The sequence below is a fragment of the Sinohyriopsis cumingii genome, chromosome 4 (genome assembly GCF_028554795.1).
Source record: "Sinohyriopsis cumingii isolate HCF-2022 chromosome 4, ASM2855479v2, whole genome shotgun sequence".
Taxonomy (NCBI): Eukaryota; Metazoa; Mollusca; class Bivalvia; order Unionida; family Unionidae; genus Sinohyriopsis; species Sinohyriopsis cumingii.
The window spans coordinates 148,773,035-148,788,355 of record NC_142964.1 but is presented as its reverse complement, the minus strand read 5'-3'; the positions used below and the strand labels follow the sequence as shown (position 1 = coordinate 148,788,355).

Genomic DNA, 15,321 nt, shown 5'->3' with positions numbered 1-15,321 from the left:
CTACATCAATCTGTTATACACATTGCCTGCCAATACAAATTCTACTACATCAATCTGTTATACACATTGCTAGCAGATACAAATTCTACTGCATCAATCTGTTATACACATTGCTAGCCAATACAAATTCTACTACATCAATCTGTTATACACATTGCTAGCAGATACAAATTCTACTGCATCAATCTGTTATACACATTGCTAGCCAATACAAATTCTACTACATCAATCTGTTATACACATTGCTAGCCAATACAAATTCTACTACATCAATCTGTTATACACATTGCTAGCCAATACAAATTCTACTACATCAATCTGTTATACACATTGCTAGCCAATACAAATTCTACTGCATCAATCTGTTATACACATTGCTAGCAAATGCAAATTCTACAACATCAGTCTGTTATGCACATTGCTAGCCATTACAAATTCTGCTACATCAATCTGTTATAAACATTGCTAGCCATTACAAATTCTACTATGTCAATCTGTTATACACATTGCTAGCAAATACAAATTCTACTGCATCAATCTGCTATACACATTGCTAGTCAATGCAAATTCTACTACATTAATCTGTTATCCATATTACTAGCCATTACAAATTCTGCTACATCAATCTGTTATACACATTGCTAGCCATTACAAATTCTGCTACATCAATCTGTTATGCACATTGCTAGCTATTACAAATTCTACTACATCAATCTGTTATACACATTGCTAACAAATACAAATTCTACTGCATCAATCTGTTATACACATTGCTAGCCAATACAAATTCTACTGCATCAATCTGTTATACACATTGCTTGCTGATACAAATTCTACTGCATCAATCTGTTATACACATTGCTAGCCAATGCAAATTCTACTACATCAATCTGTTATATACATTGCTAGCAGATACAAATTCTACTACATCAATCTGTTATACACATTGCTAACCAATGCAAATTCTGCTACATCACTATGTTATATACATTGCTAGCGAATGCATTTAATCATACACTAAAAACAAATTCTGACTTTCCCACTTGAATAACGGATATGTTTCCTCTCGTGGGTGAAAACGAGAGTATTTGCATTCGTGCCTCAGCCACTCGTGACACTCGCATACTCAATGAAATTTTATCATATATGTATCGTAACATCCGTGATGAAAGCTTTGTATTCGTATACTATCGGGTACCCATATTCAAAGAGGACCTGAGAAATATTGTTTTCAGTGTTGCTTCTTTCCAGTAGTGTGATTGGTTTGGTATATTAGGTGTCTGCAACACAGTTAGGCCATTTAATACCGAAGCATTTCCAATAAAGTACCTTAATTAATTGCCGTAGGACACACCAAGCTTTACTAACGGAGATTCATCAGATGACCATGATTCGAACCACCGCCGTTTCGTTGATGAGAGTGACAATGTACGATTGTGTGCATTTGATCCTGTCTGTCGTGTTTCTTGACCTGACACTTATCAGTAAAGGTATTTCTTCATCTATTTTCTACAACGTCTTTGTTCTCCTTTATTCGTCAATGTAGTACGGCCGTTTCAAACAATAATTACTGGCTACTCCTTCTTTGCATGAGTAATTCTGATGTCTGTGGAGGATTTAAGTTAGTACTGAATATCAGCAATTTAGTTATTTGTTTATTTATTTGTATTTGAATTTACATTATAAATTTACATTGTAAATTCATAATCCACTCTCCTCAGTCATCTTCTTGTCCTCGCGGTTTCATATTGCATTTTCTTAAGTTAGCATTTCGTTCCCTCAAACTCACAATTCCTATTTTCTAAAAGTCCATGTTTAGCATCCGAAATTAAACCACACTTTTATTAGTTTTCCCTTCCCTAAATTATCATTTTGTTCAAAACATTCTCACGATTTCATTTCATCTCAAGACAGCTACTGGGGTAGTGAGCATAAATAAGTACGACAAGGAATAATGAATGAACCGGGAGATTGAAAATGTAAAAAGTGAAATGTGTGTATAGACGTTCAGAGTATTAATTCATGGAAATAATAAGGAAAGCTTATGGACACGCTGATATTCGGTTTCAATAGGTATTTCCATCGTCGAACTGTTTTATTGATAAAATATATGATGATGAGTGTATTTGTGTTTGCGATGATAAAGAAGACGATGATAAAGGTGATGCAATTAAGATAATAGAACCGAAAAGAAGAAGAATATAAAGAGAAGGTGATGATGATGATGATGATGATGATGATGATGATGATTTAAAAGGAGACAAAACATAAAATATCTTCCTATTATATACTAACATTCCATCAGGTAAAGGAACCAGTATATTAATGCTTTAATAATTGTGTTTAACATAAATGCCAGAAATCTATGTACTTAACAATCTAATTTCACAGGTACAAATGCTTGCACAGATATGGTGTTCTGTTCGAACGGTTTGATCAGTAATAATCCTGAGCTATGCTATAACGAAAATATCCAACTCAGTTGTTGCAAATCTTGCAATAATACATACACTGGAAGAGAAGGTATGTGTCAGTCAATCATCATTCAATAAATACTCAATAATCTCTCTCTCTCTCTCTCTCTCTCTCTCTCTCTCTCTCTCTCTCTCTATATATATATATATATATATATATATATATATATATATATATATATATATATATATATATATGTGTGTGTGTGTGTGTGTGTGTGTGTTACTATTCATGGTTTTATGGTTTTCCCAGATTGGTTAGTATGGAGGTAGCTAATTCTAGTCCGCCCTCTAGAGTTTTCTGGCTTACTTTAATTTTCTAATTTAACCCTAAACCGTTTAAAGCTCTTTGTTCATTTTACTTTGCTGCTACACAGAATATGAAAGCTGCAAATGAATCAATTAGAACTCAGTCTGACAAAATACTGTACAGATTTCGCCATCTCTTTACTGCTATTAAAAATAAGTGAGAACCTATATCCATATTGTGAACATGAAAGGACAAATGCAGAAAGTGTCTGTTGTTTTTTGACTGATGTTTTTTCAATCTTAATTTCTAAACAAGATCATTACTATGTGGCAGAATTTTATCAGGCAGTAGTAAATCACTATAAATTAAGCATAGTCCTTATTTAAATAAGCAACACACATGAAGAATTAGTTTCATAGTCTCCTGAAAAGGTAATTGGAGGAAAGGTCTTACTTTGATTTCCAAACTTTAGTATAGTGATAAAGGGGTACAAAGAGACATATAGGGCGAACAATGTAACGGAAAAAAGTACTGGAATAATGGTGCAATGCGAAATAAAAAAATGACCGTACTTTATCTGGTGTCTGAAACAAATAGCTTAAAACTTGTATTTCAGTCCATATTAAATCATGACTGAGCTATACGAAAAAATCCAAATGTCGACTACTTATTTGGTGGGCAGTGATCTGGTGTTTTGTATGTACTGCGTCTTGTAACGTAAGACCATTTCTTATGTAGTTTATTAGTTTGTTTGTTTCCATAATTGTTTCTGGTGGTTTCAAAGTTTCATCAGCTTTTAGAGCACTATTTATATCAAATGACATGATATTCCATTTGAGTCTTGTTTTCTGTTAACTCATCTTCAAGTCTGTCTATGTCATCGATATACTGTCCTAACGCATAACCTAATATTTCATAGCCATGTTTGTAGGATGGTACATTCAATGCTGTTGTTGGATATGTTTGTAAGTTTTTGCAGTGTTGGTTACAATGCACTCGTTCAATTCCAATCTTACCTTTTCTTGATGTTTTGCAATAAATTATTTTACTCATGAGTTTAAAAACTCAAACATTTATCATGGAATATTCGTTAGAGTTTCCATATCGTTTATAATTCTATTTTCTCTATTTTCGTTATTTTTAAGACGTGCATGCATTTAAACAGAATTCATCAAGTGTGATAAGATGGTGGAGAAGTATTACTTTCTTCATTTATCCTTCTTTTTTTTATTGTTGGCTTTTTTTTGGCCTCTTACTAAAATCCTTCGTTGTTAGTTTTTCCAACAAGGTGAATCACAGACACATTAGGAACTGTATTTATATCCAGATGTGAAACTCTGCAAGAATCTATGGGGGTCCCGAGTGGCCGAGTGGTCTAAAGCTTTCTCCGTTACGGATCACTGCAATCTTACCATGTCTGCGTGGGTTCTAGTCTCGGATTCAGCCAATGTGGATATGTGAGAAAGCTTGCCAGTAGCTTCTCGTGGGTCGGTGGTTCTTTCAGGGGTTTTCCCAGGTTCTTCCTCTACCATTAATACTGGCCGCCATGTATAGCCTTTTCGTGTGCTGAAAAATGGCATTAAAACCAACAACAACAACAACAACAACAACAGCAAGAAGCTATACTTGCAATCCCTTCATGCACAGTATAATTTGGTTCTTCTTTTGTTATTATGTGCATAATTGTTTCGTAAGAAAAGATAATGTGATGCCTTACACCTTCTGAATTTGTATTAAGTGTTCATAGAGACACCAGCATTTTGCAAGCCCTTCGCATGTTTCGGTCCATTTAAAAGTCTGAAAATACCTTTAACACCCAAAACAGTTTAAATTTTTCTTGTGGGGTCACTCAGATGTTTGATTTGATAGATGCCAGTCTAGCACAAACATTTTGTTATAGGAACGTCAAGTATGCAGGCCATTCCTATTTAATCGATTTAAATATTAATTTCAGCGCAATCATTCATTTTAACAAACAACATATCTTTGTGCGGCTATGAACCTAAAACGAAATCATATAACCAATCTGCTCATTTTAATTGTGTAGATGTCATAATTGTTTGACTTTTTTAAATTTCAATTGTTGGTAATGGTCCCCGTGATTGAATAAACACTCTTTTGCACATACCAATTTCACTCCCATCTCCATGTGCAATTTTATATTGTTATAGCATGGCACATATACCTTTTGTTCACATAAACGTATAAAAACCAGGTTTAGTTAAACTTGTTTCTTCTAGAAATTTCTTCTTAATTAAGATGATAATTTTCATCAGGCAAAAGTATTTCCGGCAATATCAGCTAGTCTTTGCAGTAATCATACAGGTATTTAGGAAATTTCAATCATCTTCAAGTATGCATCATGCTTTATTGAATTCATATAGGTATGTAGGAACTTCCAATCATCTTCAAGTATGTGTCATGCTTTATTGAATTCATATAGGTATTTGGGAACTTCCAATCATCTTCAAGTATGCATCATGCTTTATTGAAATCATATAGGTACGTAGGAACTTCCAATCATCTTCAAGTATGCGTCGTGTAATAGGAGATGTTTAAAAGCTGCATGGCTGAGTTAACTTATGACTATTGTTTATGGTCCAATACAATTACACCATAGTAATTACTTCGTTTAGAAAAACAGAATCACTAAAACAAAGAAAAGAAAAGACATAGGACTACTTCTAAATATTCTTCATATTTACAATATATGCATTTTCTATTTTATTTTCAATTATAGTGGGGATGACGGATTCAAGCCAGAAAATAGTCGTTGTCACTATTAGTCTTTTTCAGTTTTAATTTTATCAATACCGTATAGATTTTGTAGCAGCAAAGTGAAGTCAAGCTGCTCCAATATCTTTACAAACTTGCATTATGGTCACTTCTGTGTTCATCTTTAAATAATTGCAATGCCAGTAGCTGGTAAAGGAAAGTAACATTGCTATTGGTCAGAATGTTACCACGTAATCAAAATGAATTGTGTTTATTTATGTATGAACTGTAAGGAGAACTACTTTTTTAAGAATACCCACTTCACGTGTCCAACATAAGATAAACACTGCCAGTTAAGGCAGAGACGAAGTAAGCATTAAAGGAAAACAACATTCTAACAATTTAAAAAAAAAAAATAATTGAATAAATTTGGCTTCCATTGGTTAAAGGACTGGTATTATGATGACCTTATTACGATCAAGCAGGAAATCCCAAGTGCTATAAATAGCTACGTAACAGAAAACCCCAAACATTAAAATTTCTGTATTTTAATGATGCAAACAAAATAACATAACGAATAATTGAAATTTCAATTATAAGAGTATAACGTTGTTTTTTCTGAGTTTATCGTGGTATAAATTGTCAGTTGCCGACTCACACAGTTTACATAACGCCCTTCGGGCGTTATTTGCTGTGTGAGTCGGCAACTGACAGTTTATACCACGTCTTGGCATCCGTCCGTCTACGGGAGACGATGGCGTAACTCCAAAGTAAGCTTTTGTTTATCCTTCTTTCTGGCTCTCTTTTCAGCTTGTTTTATTTTTCTCTCTTCCTCTGCGTTTTGAACTCCCTGCCTGACAGCTAGACGCCAGCTGGAACGGTTGTTTGCACAGCTCTCCCAGTCGTTGACATTGATGTTTGCCGTCTTCATATCCTTCTTGCAAACATCTTTGTAGCGCAGATGTGGTTGTCCAGTTGGTCGTGTACCTTCTGCTAACTCCCCATATAACAGGTCCTTGGGAATGCGCCCTGGGTCCATTCTCTTGACATGGCCAAGCCAGCGAAGGCACCTCTCGCTGAGAATGGAGAACATGCTGTTCATGTTGGCGCGTTCTAGAAACTCTGTGTTGGGTACTTTGTCCTGCCACTGGATGTGCAGAATGCGCCGTAGACATCTCAGGTGGAAGCTGTTGAGTTTCCTCTCATGTCTTGCATAGGTGGTCCATGTTTCGCTGCTGTAGAGAAGTGAGCTGAGCACGTAGGCTTGGTAGACACACAGTTTGGTCTTCTCGGTGAGGTTAGGGTTGTTCCAGACTCTCGGGTTAAGTCTGGCCATCACTGCTGCTGCCATGGCAATCCTGCCGTTCACCTCAGAATCAATGGAGAGTGAGCTGGAGATGTTAGACCCAAGGTATGTGAAGTCCTCAACAACTTCCAAGTTGTACCCATCGATGGTGACAGAGGGAGGACAGTCTGCGTCCTGCGCCATGACGTTCGTTTTCTTCAAACTGATGGTCAGTCCAAATTCCTTACAAGCATGGGAGAGGCAGCATACCAGCTGCTGAAGTCTATCTTCCGTATGTGACGTCAAGGCTGCATCGTCGGCGAAGAGCAATTCACGGATGAGTACCAGTAGTTAAGTGGGATACATTAGCGTCAATGGGAATTAGCGTTACAGAGACCCCTGGGACAGATTAGCGTCAAGGGAAATTTAACATGGAGAAAAATCGTGGGAACGTTTAGCGTCAAGGGAAATTTAACATGGAGAAAAATCGTGGGACGGTTTAGCGTCAAGGGAATTTAAACAGGGTGGGACTTTATAGCGTCAAGGGAAATTGAACATGGGATTTTTTTTTTTTAAAATTTTTTTAAATTTAAATTTAAATTTAAATTTTAAAAAAGGGGTAGGCAATTGAAAGGCTATCTCTTTTCGAGAAATATGGCTGGCCCTGAAAAGGGCCTTTGGGTTTTCTTCTTCTTCTTCTTCTTCTTCTTCTTCTGCTTCTAATTTCTTCTTTTTCTCCACCAAGTTCTTATTTTATCTCCTACACTCTTTCTCTTCTTTTCTTTCTTTTTTTCTCCTGCTCTTCTTTCTTCTTCTTCTCTTCCTCCTCTTCTTTCTTCCTCTTCTCATTTTCTTCTTCTTTTTCAATTTTTTCGTTCCATTTTGTGACGATCGTGGATAAATACCTATGTATCTATAATCAGCTGAAATTCCTATGAAATCCCACTATCTATTTATAGCTCCAACTTGTGGGTTTTTCCTTTGGAAAATCCCACTATCTTTTTATAGCCTCAGCTTGAGTGACGTTCCTGTTTATGAATTCTAGTATATATGTATAGCTACAAAATGTGGAAATCCCCAAGTCGATATTTATAGTCTCAAAATTTCCAGCGTCAGTGACGTCACTGTGCTGAACACTAGGGGATAAATGGCAACAGTGTTGCAAGTGGCTGACCTGAATACGCGCTACTGTAGGTAGGTAGGTAGAGTGTATCTGACAGGGATAAAGTGAGTTTTATACGGACAAACATAGACCAATAGACACACACAACGTACGCGCGCAGACACACACACACACACACACACAAACACACAAACACACACACACACACACACAACGTACGCGCGCCGACATACTCACACACACACACACAGAAACACACAACGTACGCGCGCAGACATACTCACACACACACACATAAACACACACACTATAAAATAGATAAAATTAGTAACTACTTACAATATCAACTTCTGTGACGATCGTGGATAAATACCTATGTATCTATAATCAACTGAAATTCCTATGAAATCCCACTATCTATTTACAGCTCCAACTTGTGGGTTTTTCCTTTGGAAAATCCCACTATCTTTTTATAGCCTCAGCTTGAGTGACGTTCCTGTTTATGAATTCTAGTATATATGTATAGCTACAAAATGTGGAAATCCCCAAGTCGATATTTATAGTCACAAAATTTCCAGCGTCAGTGACGTCACTGTACTGAACACTAGGGGATAAATGGCAACAGTGTTGCAAGTGGCTGACCTGAATACGCGCTACTGTAGGTAGGTAGGTAGAGTGTATCTGATAGGGATAAAGTGAGTTTTATAGGGACAAACAGAGACCAATACACACACACACACACACACACACACACAACATACGCGCGCAGACACTCACACACACACACACACAGAGGGAAGAGGAAAAAACAAACCCCAAATATACTATCCACACTCGGGAGGAAGAAAAAAAAAAACAACCAAATATACGATCTACACAACGTACGCGAACACACACACATACACACACACACACACACACACACACACACACACACGGAGGGAAGAGGAAAAAACAAACCCCAAATATAATATCAACACAGAAGGGAGATAATACAAACCCCAAATAAACTATCCACACAAACGTACGCGAACGCATACAAACTCCAAATATACTATCAACACAGAAGGGAGATAATACAAACCCCAAATAAACTATCCACACAACGCGAACGCATACAAACCCCAAATATACTATCAACACAGAGTGAAGAAAAGTTTTTTGAAAGCACCTAAGCCCTCACCTGCAATGACCAACTCTGCCAAACACCTACACCCCACCCCACCCCCACTCCCAACACTACAAAACCCATTTAACCCGTTATTTTATGGCATCAGTGTGTGATTTAGGAAACATCAAGACACAACATAATGGATCAATAGACTGACTATTGTTTACCGACTTGCATGCCTAAAGAGCGTGCGTGAAGGAAAACATCCTTCCATTTCAATTCTAACTAAAACATGATCCAGAGGGATAGAGATAGGTGAAAGGGCACAATTTCATAAAGTGTGAGTAGAAAACAAAACACGCCATCCTTATTATACAATGTCAAGACCAAGAGACACTTACGTGTTCTTTCTGGTCTATTCTCTTTTAGAAGGTAGTATGAAATTTCACATCAGGGCCAACGCATCGGCTCACATTGTCAATTTTTCCATTTCCATGTCTTTACTGGCACAAGTTCTTCATCATCTTCAATTTCTTCTTCTTCTGAATCCCTCTTCTCTGTTTCGTCTTGTTTTTGTTTATTCTCTTTTCTCGTAGGGCACTCTGAATTCCAGTGTCCTTTCTCCTGACAACGATATTAGGTATCTTGACTTTTGTCTCTCTTTCTTAGACGAAGCAGGTATTCTGGAGACAAATACCCATTTACCTTTGCAGATATAGTAAACTTCATTAGCACTTACACACTTTCGTATGACTCTCATCAAATCAACGACCAAAAGAGTAAGTTTTGTTGCCACTTTCGCATGTGAATTATGCTTTCGTATGACTTTTAGCAAATATTTGACCAGCAGGTCGATCTGTGCTGACTCTTCCATCTTTGATCGTTTGAGAGCGGAATGAATACTCTGACGCTAAGACACTCTCCTTATATACAGAGACCTGCTGCGTATGAAACCTAGTCAAATGTAATTTTGCAATAAGATGAAACGATTTCATTGAGGAAGTAAAAGGCAATGATGTACCGTATCGCCTCACACAAAACCTGAAGTGTTAGTTCAAATCCGTGTCAGCGATTTCGAAGACGACATAACTGGGCTTTAATCAATGCTCTCCATTTCTGGAACAAAACCACGAGTCCTGATTCACGCCAAAAGAAATTTCGTTCGGTCCATAAAAAATAGTATCACATCTGAGAAACGCAAAAACGAACTTCCAGAAAACTGAGAACGACGGCTTACACCTACAACGTAAATGTATGAGTTCAAGTAGTGCGTAAAACTTAGTCAAATTAAATTTTTATAGTCAAGACGAAACGATCTCTTTTCGAAGAAGAAAGCAGACACCAAACGACAATGGCGATCCGTGTCACACAACACTTTTCAAAATGTGTATGATCAAAGGTTTATTTAGCGATCTGCACGGTTAAATTAAATGTTGATGTATTTTGCAATAAGACGGACACAATTTCCATGGGATCGCCCATGGTACGATTGTTCGTGCATTAGTTTAATTTTTAAAAATATTTTTTTATATAAATCGCCTATAGGATAGACCCAGTAAAGCATGGCCATTCTCGTCACTGTCTGAATAGCTACTCAAGTCAATTCGAAGCGAACGCGGTAAGAAAATAAGTATAGCCAATGAAATGGCTTACAACGGGTGATGCATTGTTTTGTTCTAGGACTGTGTGGCATAATAATCCCTATGTTCTTGCGTTGTTACCATTACAGTGCAGACACTGAAATGTAAACTTACAAGCCCTCTTTGTGTGTGTGTGTTGTACCATTTCCTCTTACCACATCAAAATACTGAGCGTCACAGTATTGGTTCGCGTTTTCAAGCTGACCATTTTTTTATATCTCACTTAAACATTTCGACATAAACACTCACACTCACATCGGTAGAATCAGAACAGACGTGTTACAGTATTGAGGGGCATGTTATCTTTTTTTCAAACTAATAAATTTGGGGTTTGTATGAAGTAAAGAACCGAAAGTACAGTGAAACTCAAGGATGATGACCCAATCTGTCTGTCTATTGATGCGTGTATTTACTTAAGAAGAAATATGACCTCTAAAACACAAAGAGATACGGCAAGCATGATTAGATTAAACACAACGATGTTTTTCCTTCACGCCTGTGCAATTTAGAGTTTCAATCGTCTTTGAAGACAAACTTGGTCTCCTTTTGTAGGGCTTGAAATAATAAAAAAAGCTGAAAAATCTTAAGCACTTTGCTATAGATAATTTCATCAACAGACTAAACAACATAAATACCGTTACAACAATAGAAAGCCTTAAATCTTCTATCAAAAAGAAATGCATGAAAAAAATTAAAGATTAACGATAACTAACCAATGAAACCGAATTTAACAAAGGCAATGACATGTGAAGAAATGCCTCTCACTTTGGAAAGGTAGGCGAATGTACTCTGTCATGCACCATCAACTTGAAAAAAATTATAAACAGAGAGAAACCTGAATTCAAAATTCAGTTGTTTTTTCTTTTCTTCAAAATTATTTCGTTTCTTTTTTCTTTTTTTTTTTGGAACAAATCTAAGCACTAATATAGAGTGGAAAAGGGAAAATGCACATACAAGCTTTGATATTTCTGAAAAAATGAGGGGATATTCCTAACGTTCATAACCACCTATATATGCTTGGACTTGTCTGTGACTTATCCACAAAACAAGATGTACATATTTCTGGTCAAGCTGCAAGTGTGTGCGTGTTTTTGAAAATGGTAAAAACTTGGATATACAATTTTCTCGTGACACTTATAAAGTGAAGAGTCTGTGCAAGTGTCAAAAGCCAAAGTCATATAAGTTTTGTATTTTGTACGGCTTGTAAAGATTTCCACTTTAGGAAATGTGAAGTATCACAAGTTATTATCACAAACAGAAGTGGAACATAGGGGCTTGCAAGAAAGAAAATAACCCAGACAGTTGGTGTCATCAAGAGTGCTAGAGACGGTACCCGAACTTGCTTGCTTGCTTACTTGAATTAAAGTGATTTTCGCTCTAATGGAGCATGTATCACTGGTTTAATAACGCACCGCGTGATTTTTAATTACTCCTGGGGAAGGAAAGAGAGCCTCATCCCCCAGGCTTTTATGTACTCACAGACTATTTTTAAATTTAGCCACTCAGGTATAGGACTAACTAGTCCTTAACAACCTGACTGAAAGGCTTTACACATGAGTGGGAATTGTCTCACCACACACTCATTTTTCTGTCCGAGCGTGGTAAAGGAGGAAAAAGGTGCTCAGCAAGACAGCCATGGATGTTAAGTACTCACCAAAACGCTAGCCCGTACTTATTTCAAATCAAGTCGTGTCACCAAAAAAGACGACGTGTACGACATCAAAGGCATTGTCAAACGCAGAATGCCTCAATGCTAACTGGCTAGGTCTGCATTTCTTGCTCCCGCTGCTGTTGCGTATATTTCTTCCCTCCACACCGAGTTCTGGGCCTAATTCTTTTAATTTCGTTGTACCCGAACTTACATTATCCATATTATCACCAACAAAAAAAAAACAAAAAAAAAAAAAAAAAAAAAAAAACGCACAGACCTAAAAGAAACATTCACTCACTTTTTTACAGAATATTACTATTTTTAAAATTTTGATAATCGACGGAAACGAACAACTTAAAGTCACACTTTCTAACCAAGATAAAGAAATCATGTGCTGATAGACTCACTTCTGTATTTTTTCTTCTAACTGACTAACATATCATAGGCAATGGAATGTTATTTCTTTTCGAGAGTATGGGATAGCCCTGAAAATTTTTGGGAACTTGAAGCTATGGCGATCGCTTAGGTTATAAGATGGCGGCCTCCTCTGACGACAGGCTTTCTCACAGGATAAGGTCTGCTTCTTCGGAAAAGAGAAGAAAAACTCTTTGGTGTCGATACGACAATCGACAAAGCCTCTGTCAGGTTCATGCTGCTGCTTTCTCTGCCGTTTATGAAGTCTGTGCTTCTCCATCCATTCTTCTTTCTCCTTCTTGAATTCCTCCTTGAAGAGCTCTTCTTTCAGGTCTTCAGTGACTTTCAACATTATGATATTGTCTATCTCTTCAGGTCTCGGTATCAGACTTGTCATGACCCTATGCAAATTCACATAGGCTTCGTTCAACTTGGCTAATCTTGAGCACATCTTCGTAGGAAGATAAGTTAACAATGGATGGGCAGACTGGAGACTTCCCCGTTTGTATTGTCAAAGCGCGGACGTGAAGGAAAACATTGCTACACGGTTTTCGAGCCGGAACGTTCAAATAGTGTTATGGGAGGGATAGAAAGAAGTCAAAGAGCATGAATCAAGATTCCTATAGCCAAACAAACCACAAAGGCATTTTTTTTCTTCAAAACACAGCATTTTTTATTCATACTAACAAACAACTCTAACATTTTTTTAACAATAATCTAACACTATAACATCAAACATTTTTTTCAAATACCAAACGTTTTTTTTTCAATTCACACTCTACTTTAAACAGGGCTGACAACGTTGTGAATGAAATTGTGATTTCCACTGTTGGAAGTCATCAGGCCATTGATGGATACTACGTTTCCTAGCTTGAGACAAAAGATAAGCATACTGGTCACAAAACCATCAATCTACTTTCACATCGTTTCTTGAAGAATAACGAGGATCAAAATGAGTCACTAAATGTTCTAAGGAATAGCCCAGGCTGCGATGATGCAGAAAATACACACAGTACTGTCCGCACACCAAGGAAACTGTGCCTTGTAATTTCACATTATTGAATCGGGTGGTCTGAGCATTTCTTCTCATAAAGTCGATGATATCGTCTTCCAAAGGGGGCAATCCGTACGAATCGAAATATTCCACACATCCTTCTTGAGGAAAGTAGACGGCTACCCAGTGGGTTCCTGGGAGATGACTGTCGTCCGTGTTGATCACGTAAGCTTGATGGTCTTTAGGTTTGCGATGAGGGAGTTCATCTTTAGCACAGACGACAGGATTCCAAGAAGCAGTGTACGAACTGTGGTTCAAACGGTAATAAAGTTCTCAGGTATCCATTTTTTGTTTTTTTTTCTTAAGTCATCAATTCGATCCTGACTTTCTGCTTGAAAATGTCTGACAAGTAACCGTTTTCTTCGCCTTGTCTCCCAACTCTGATCCAACAGAGCTTCGATGCGATGGATCTCTTGAGTTGTTAATGGAGGACAATAATGTTCACGCAAGCCTTTATACCACTGTTGTAACACGTCTTCTTCCGAGATGAGACTCCAAGCTTCGTCCAGATATTCGTCCAATTTTTCTTCTTGACTCAGCATTAGCATTTATCGTGTTGAATTTGACTGGGATGATCGTTATGACATCCATAGCAATCTTTCTTGATCAATTCCTTAATTTTTTTCTGTCAAGACTATGGCATAACAGGAAACTATATGTGATTCTTGTTCTGGCCATCTAGACTTCATCATGATGACTTCTTCGTCTTTGTCTTGGGGTTCTCCTTCCTCAGGATCTTCACATTCCATGTCCAAAGAATCCCTACTATACAAACATTGATAAAAGTCTTCCATGACTTCTAATAGTGTAGAATGACTTCTCGCAAACTGTTGGCTTATATCGTATTGTCCAATTCAGCATACAGGAGGACGTTCACCGTATTATCTGCGCGTAGATTTTCTGCAAACTGAAATTCCACACGCATCTGACCGGATTTTATAGGGTGAAAATGTCACTCGTCGCTGTCTTGACTTACAATTCGTTAGAGAACCGTTTTCGAAAATGGAGTTTCACTGTAACTTTCCCTTTGGAGAAGGGAATATTTTGTCCCAGATCTCCTTTTATAGCAATGTTGACCGTGTCCAAATACGACTTACTGACGGGTAAATAGTGAGGATGTACAAATTCACGGTGTACGTGATAGGTGTTTGCACCTTCCTGGTCATTGTTTGTGGTACTATCCACTTTGAAAGGAATGACACGCAGTAACGGCACAGAGGTGTGTCCCACCACGTTGTACTCCACAACATCGGAATACACAAAGATCAAATTAAGTCCTTGGTTCAGTTCTACCGGGTTTCCAAAAGCTCTGTAAAAATCCATATTACTTTTGATCTTGGGGCTCATATTGTTTGCGACCATTTCTGCATGTCCACCCAAAATTTCAAACAAACTACCATTGAACCTGAGGGACAATGTGTCCGTATCTTGAAATTTGATCACGAGACGATGAGCCACTTTATGGTACTCAATCTTCACACTTTTTTTTGCTCTGTTCAGTGCTTTGCCAAAGGCTAAGTTGAACCTGTCCGCAATAGTGTCCACCAAATGTTCACTACTAAAATAATAACCTGAAGGAATTTTCAAGGTGTAGATAATGAAGG

At 37.4% G+C, this 15,321-nt stretch overlaps 1 protein-coding gene across 1 annotated transcript in view; it reads left to right on the top strand.

Moving 5' to 3' along the window:
• Positions 1–1,095: 1,095 nt before the first annotated feature.
• The window catches only part of LOC149802311 (uncharacterized), a 67,678-nt gene continuing 53,452 nt past the window's right edge, over positions 1,096–15,321 (top strand). Inside the window, exons 1-2 of the mRNA XM_089956740.1 lie at positions 1,096–1,490; positions 2,392–2,523. Of these exons, the coding sequence (XP_089812866.1) occupies positions 1,382–1,490; positions 2,392–2,523 (241 nt within the window). The 5' untranslated portion in view covers positions 1,096–1,381. The remainder of the gene's footprint in view (positions 1,491–2,391; positions 2,524–15,321) is intronic.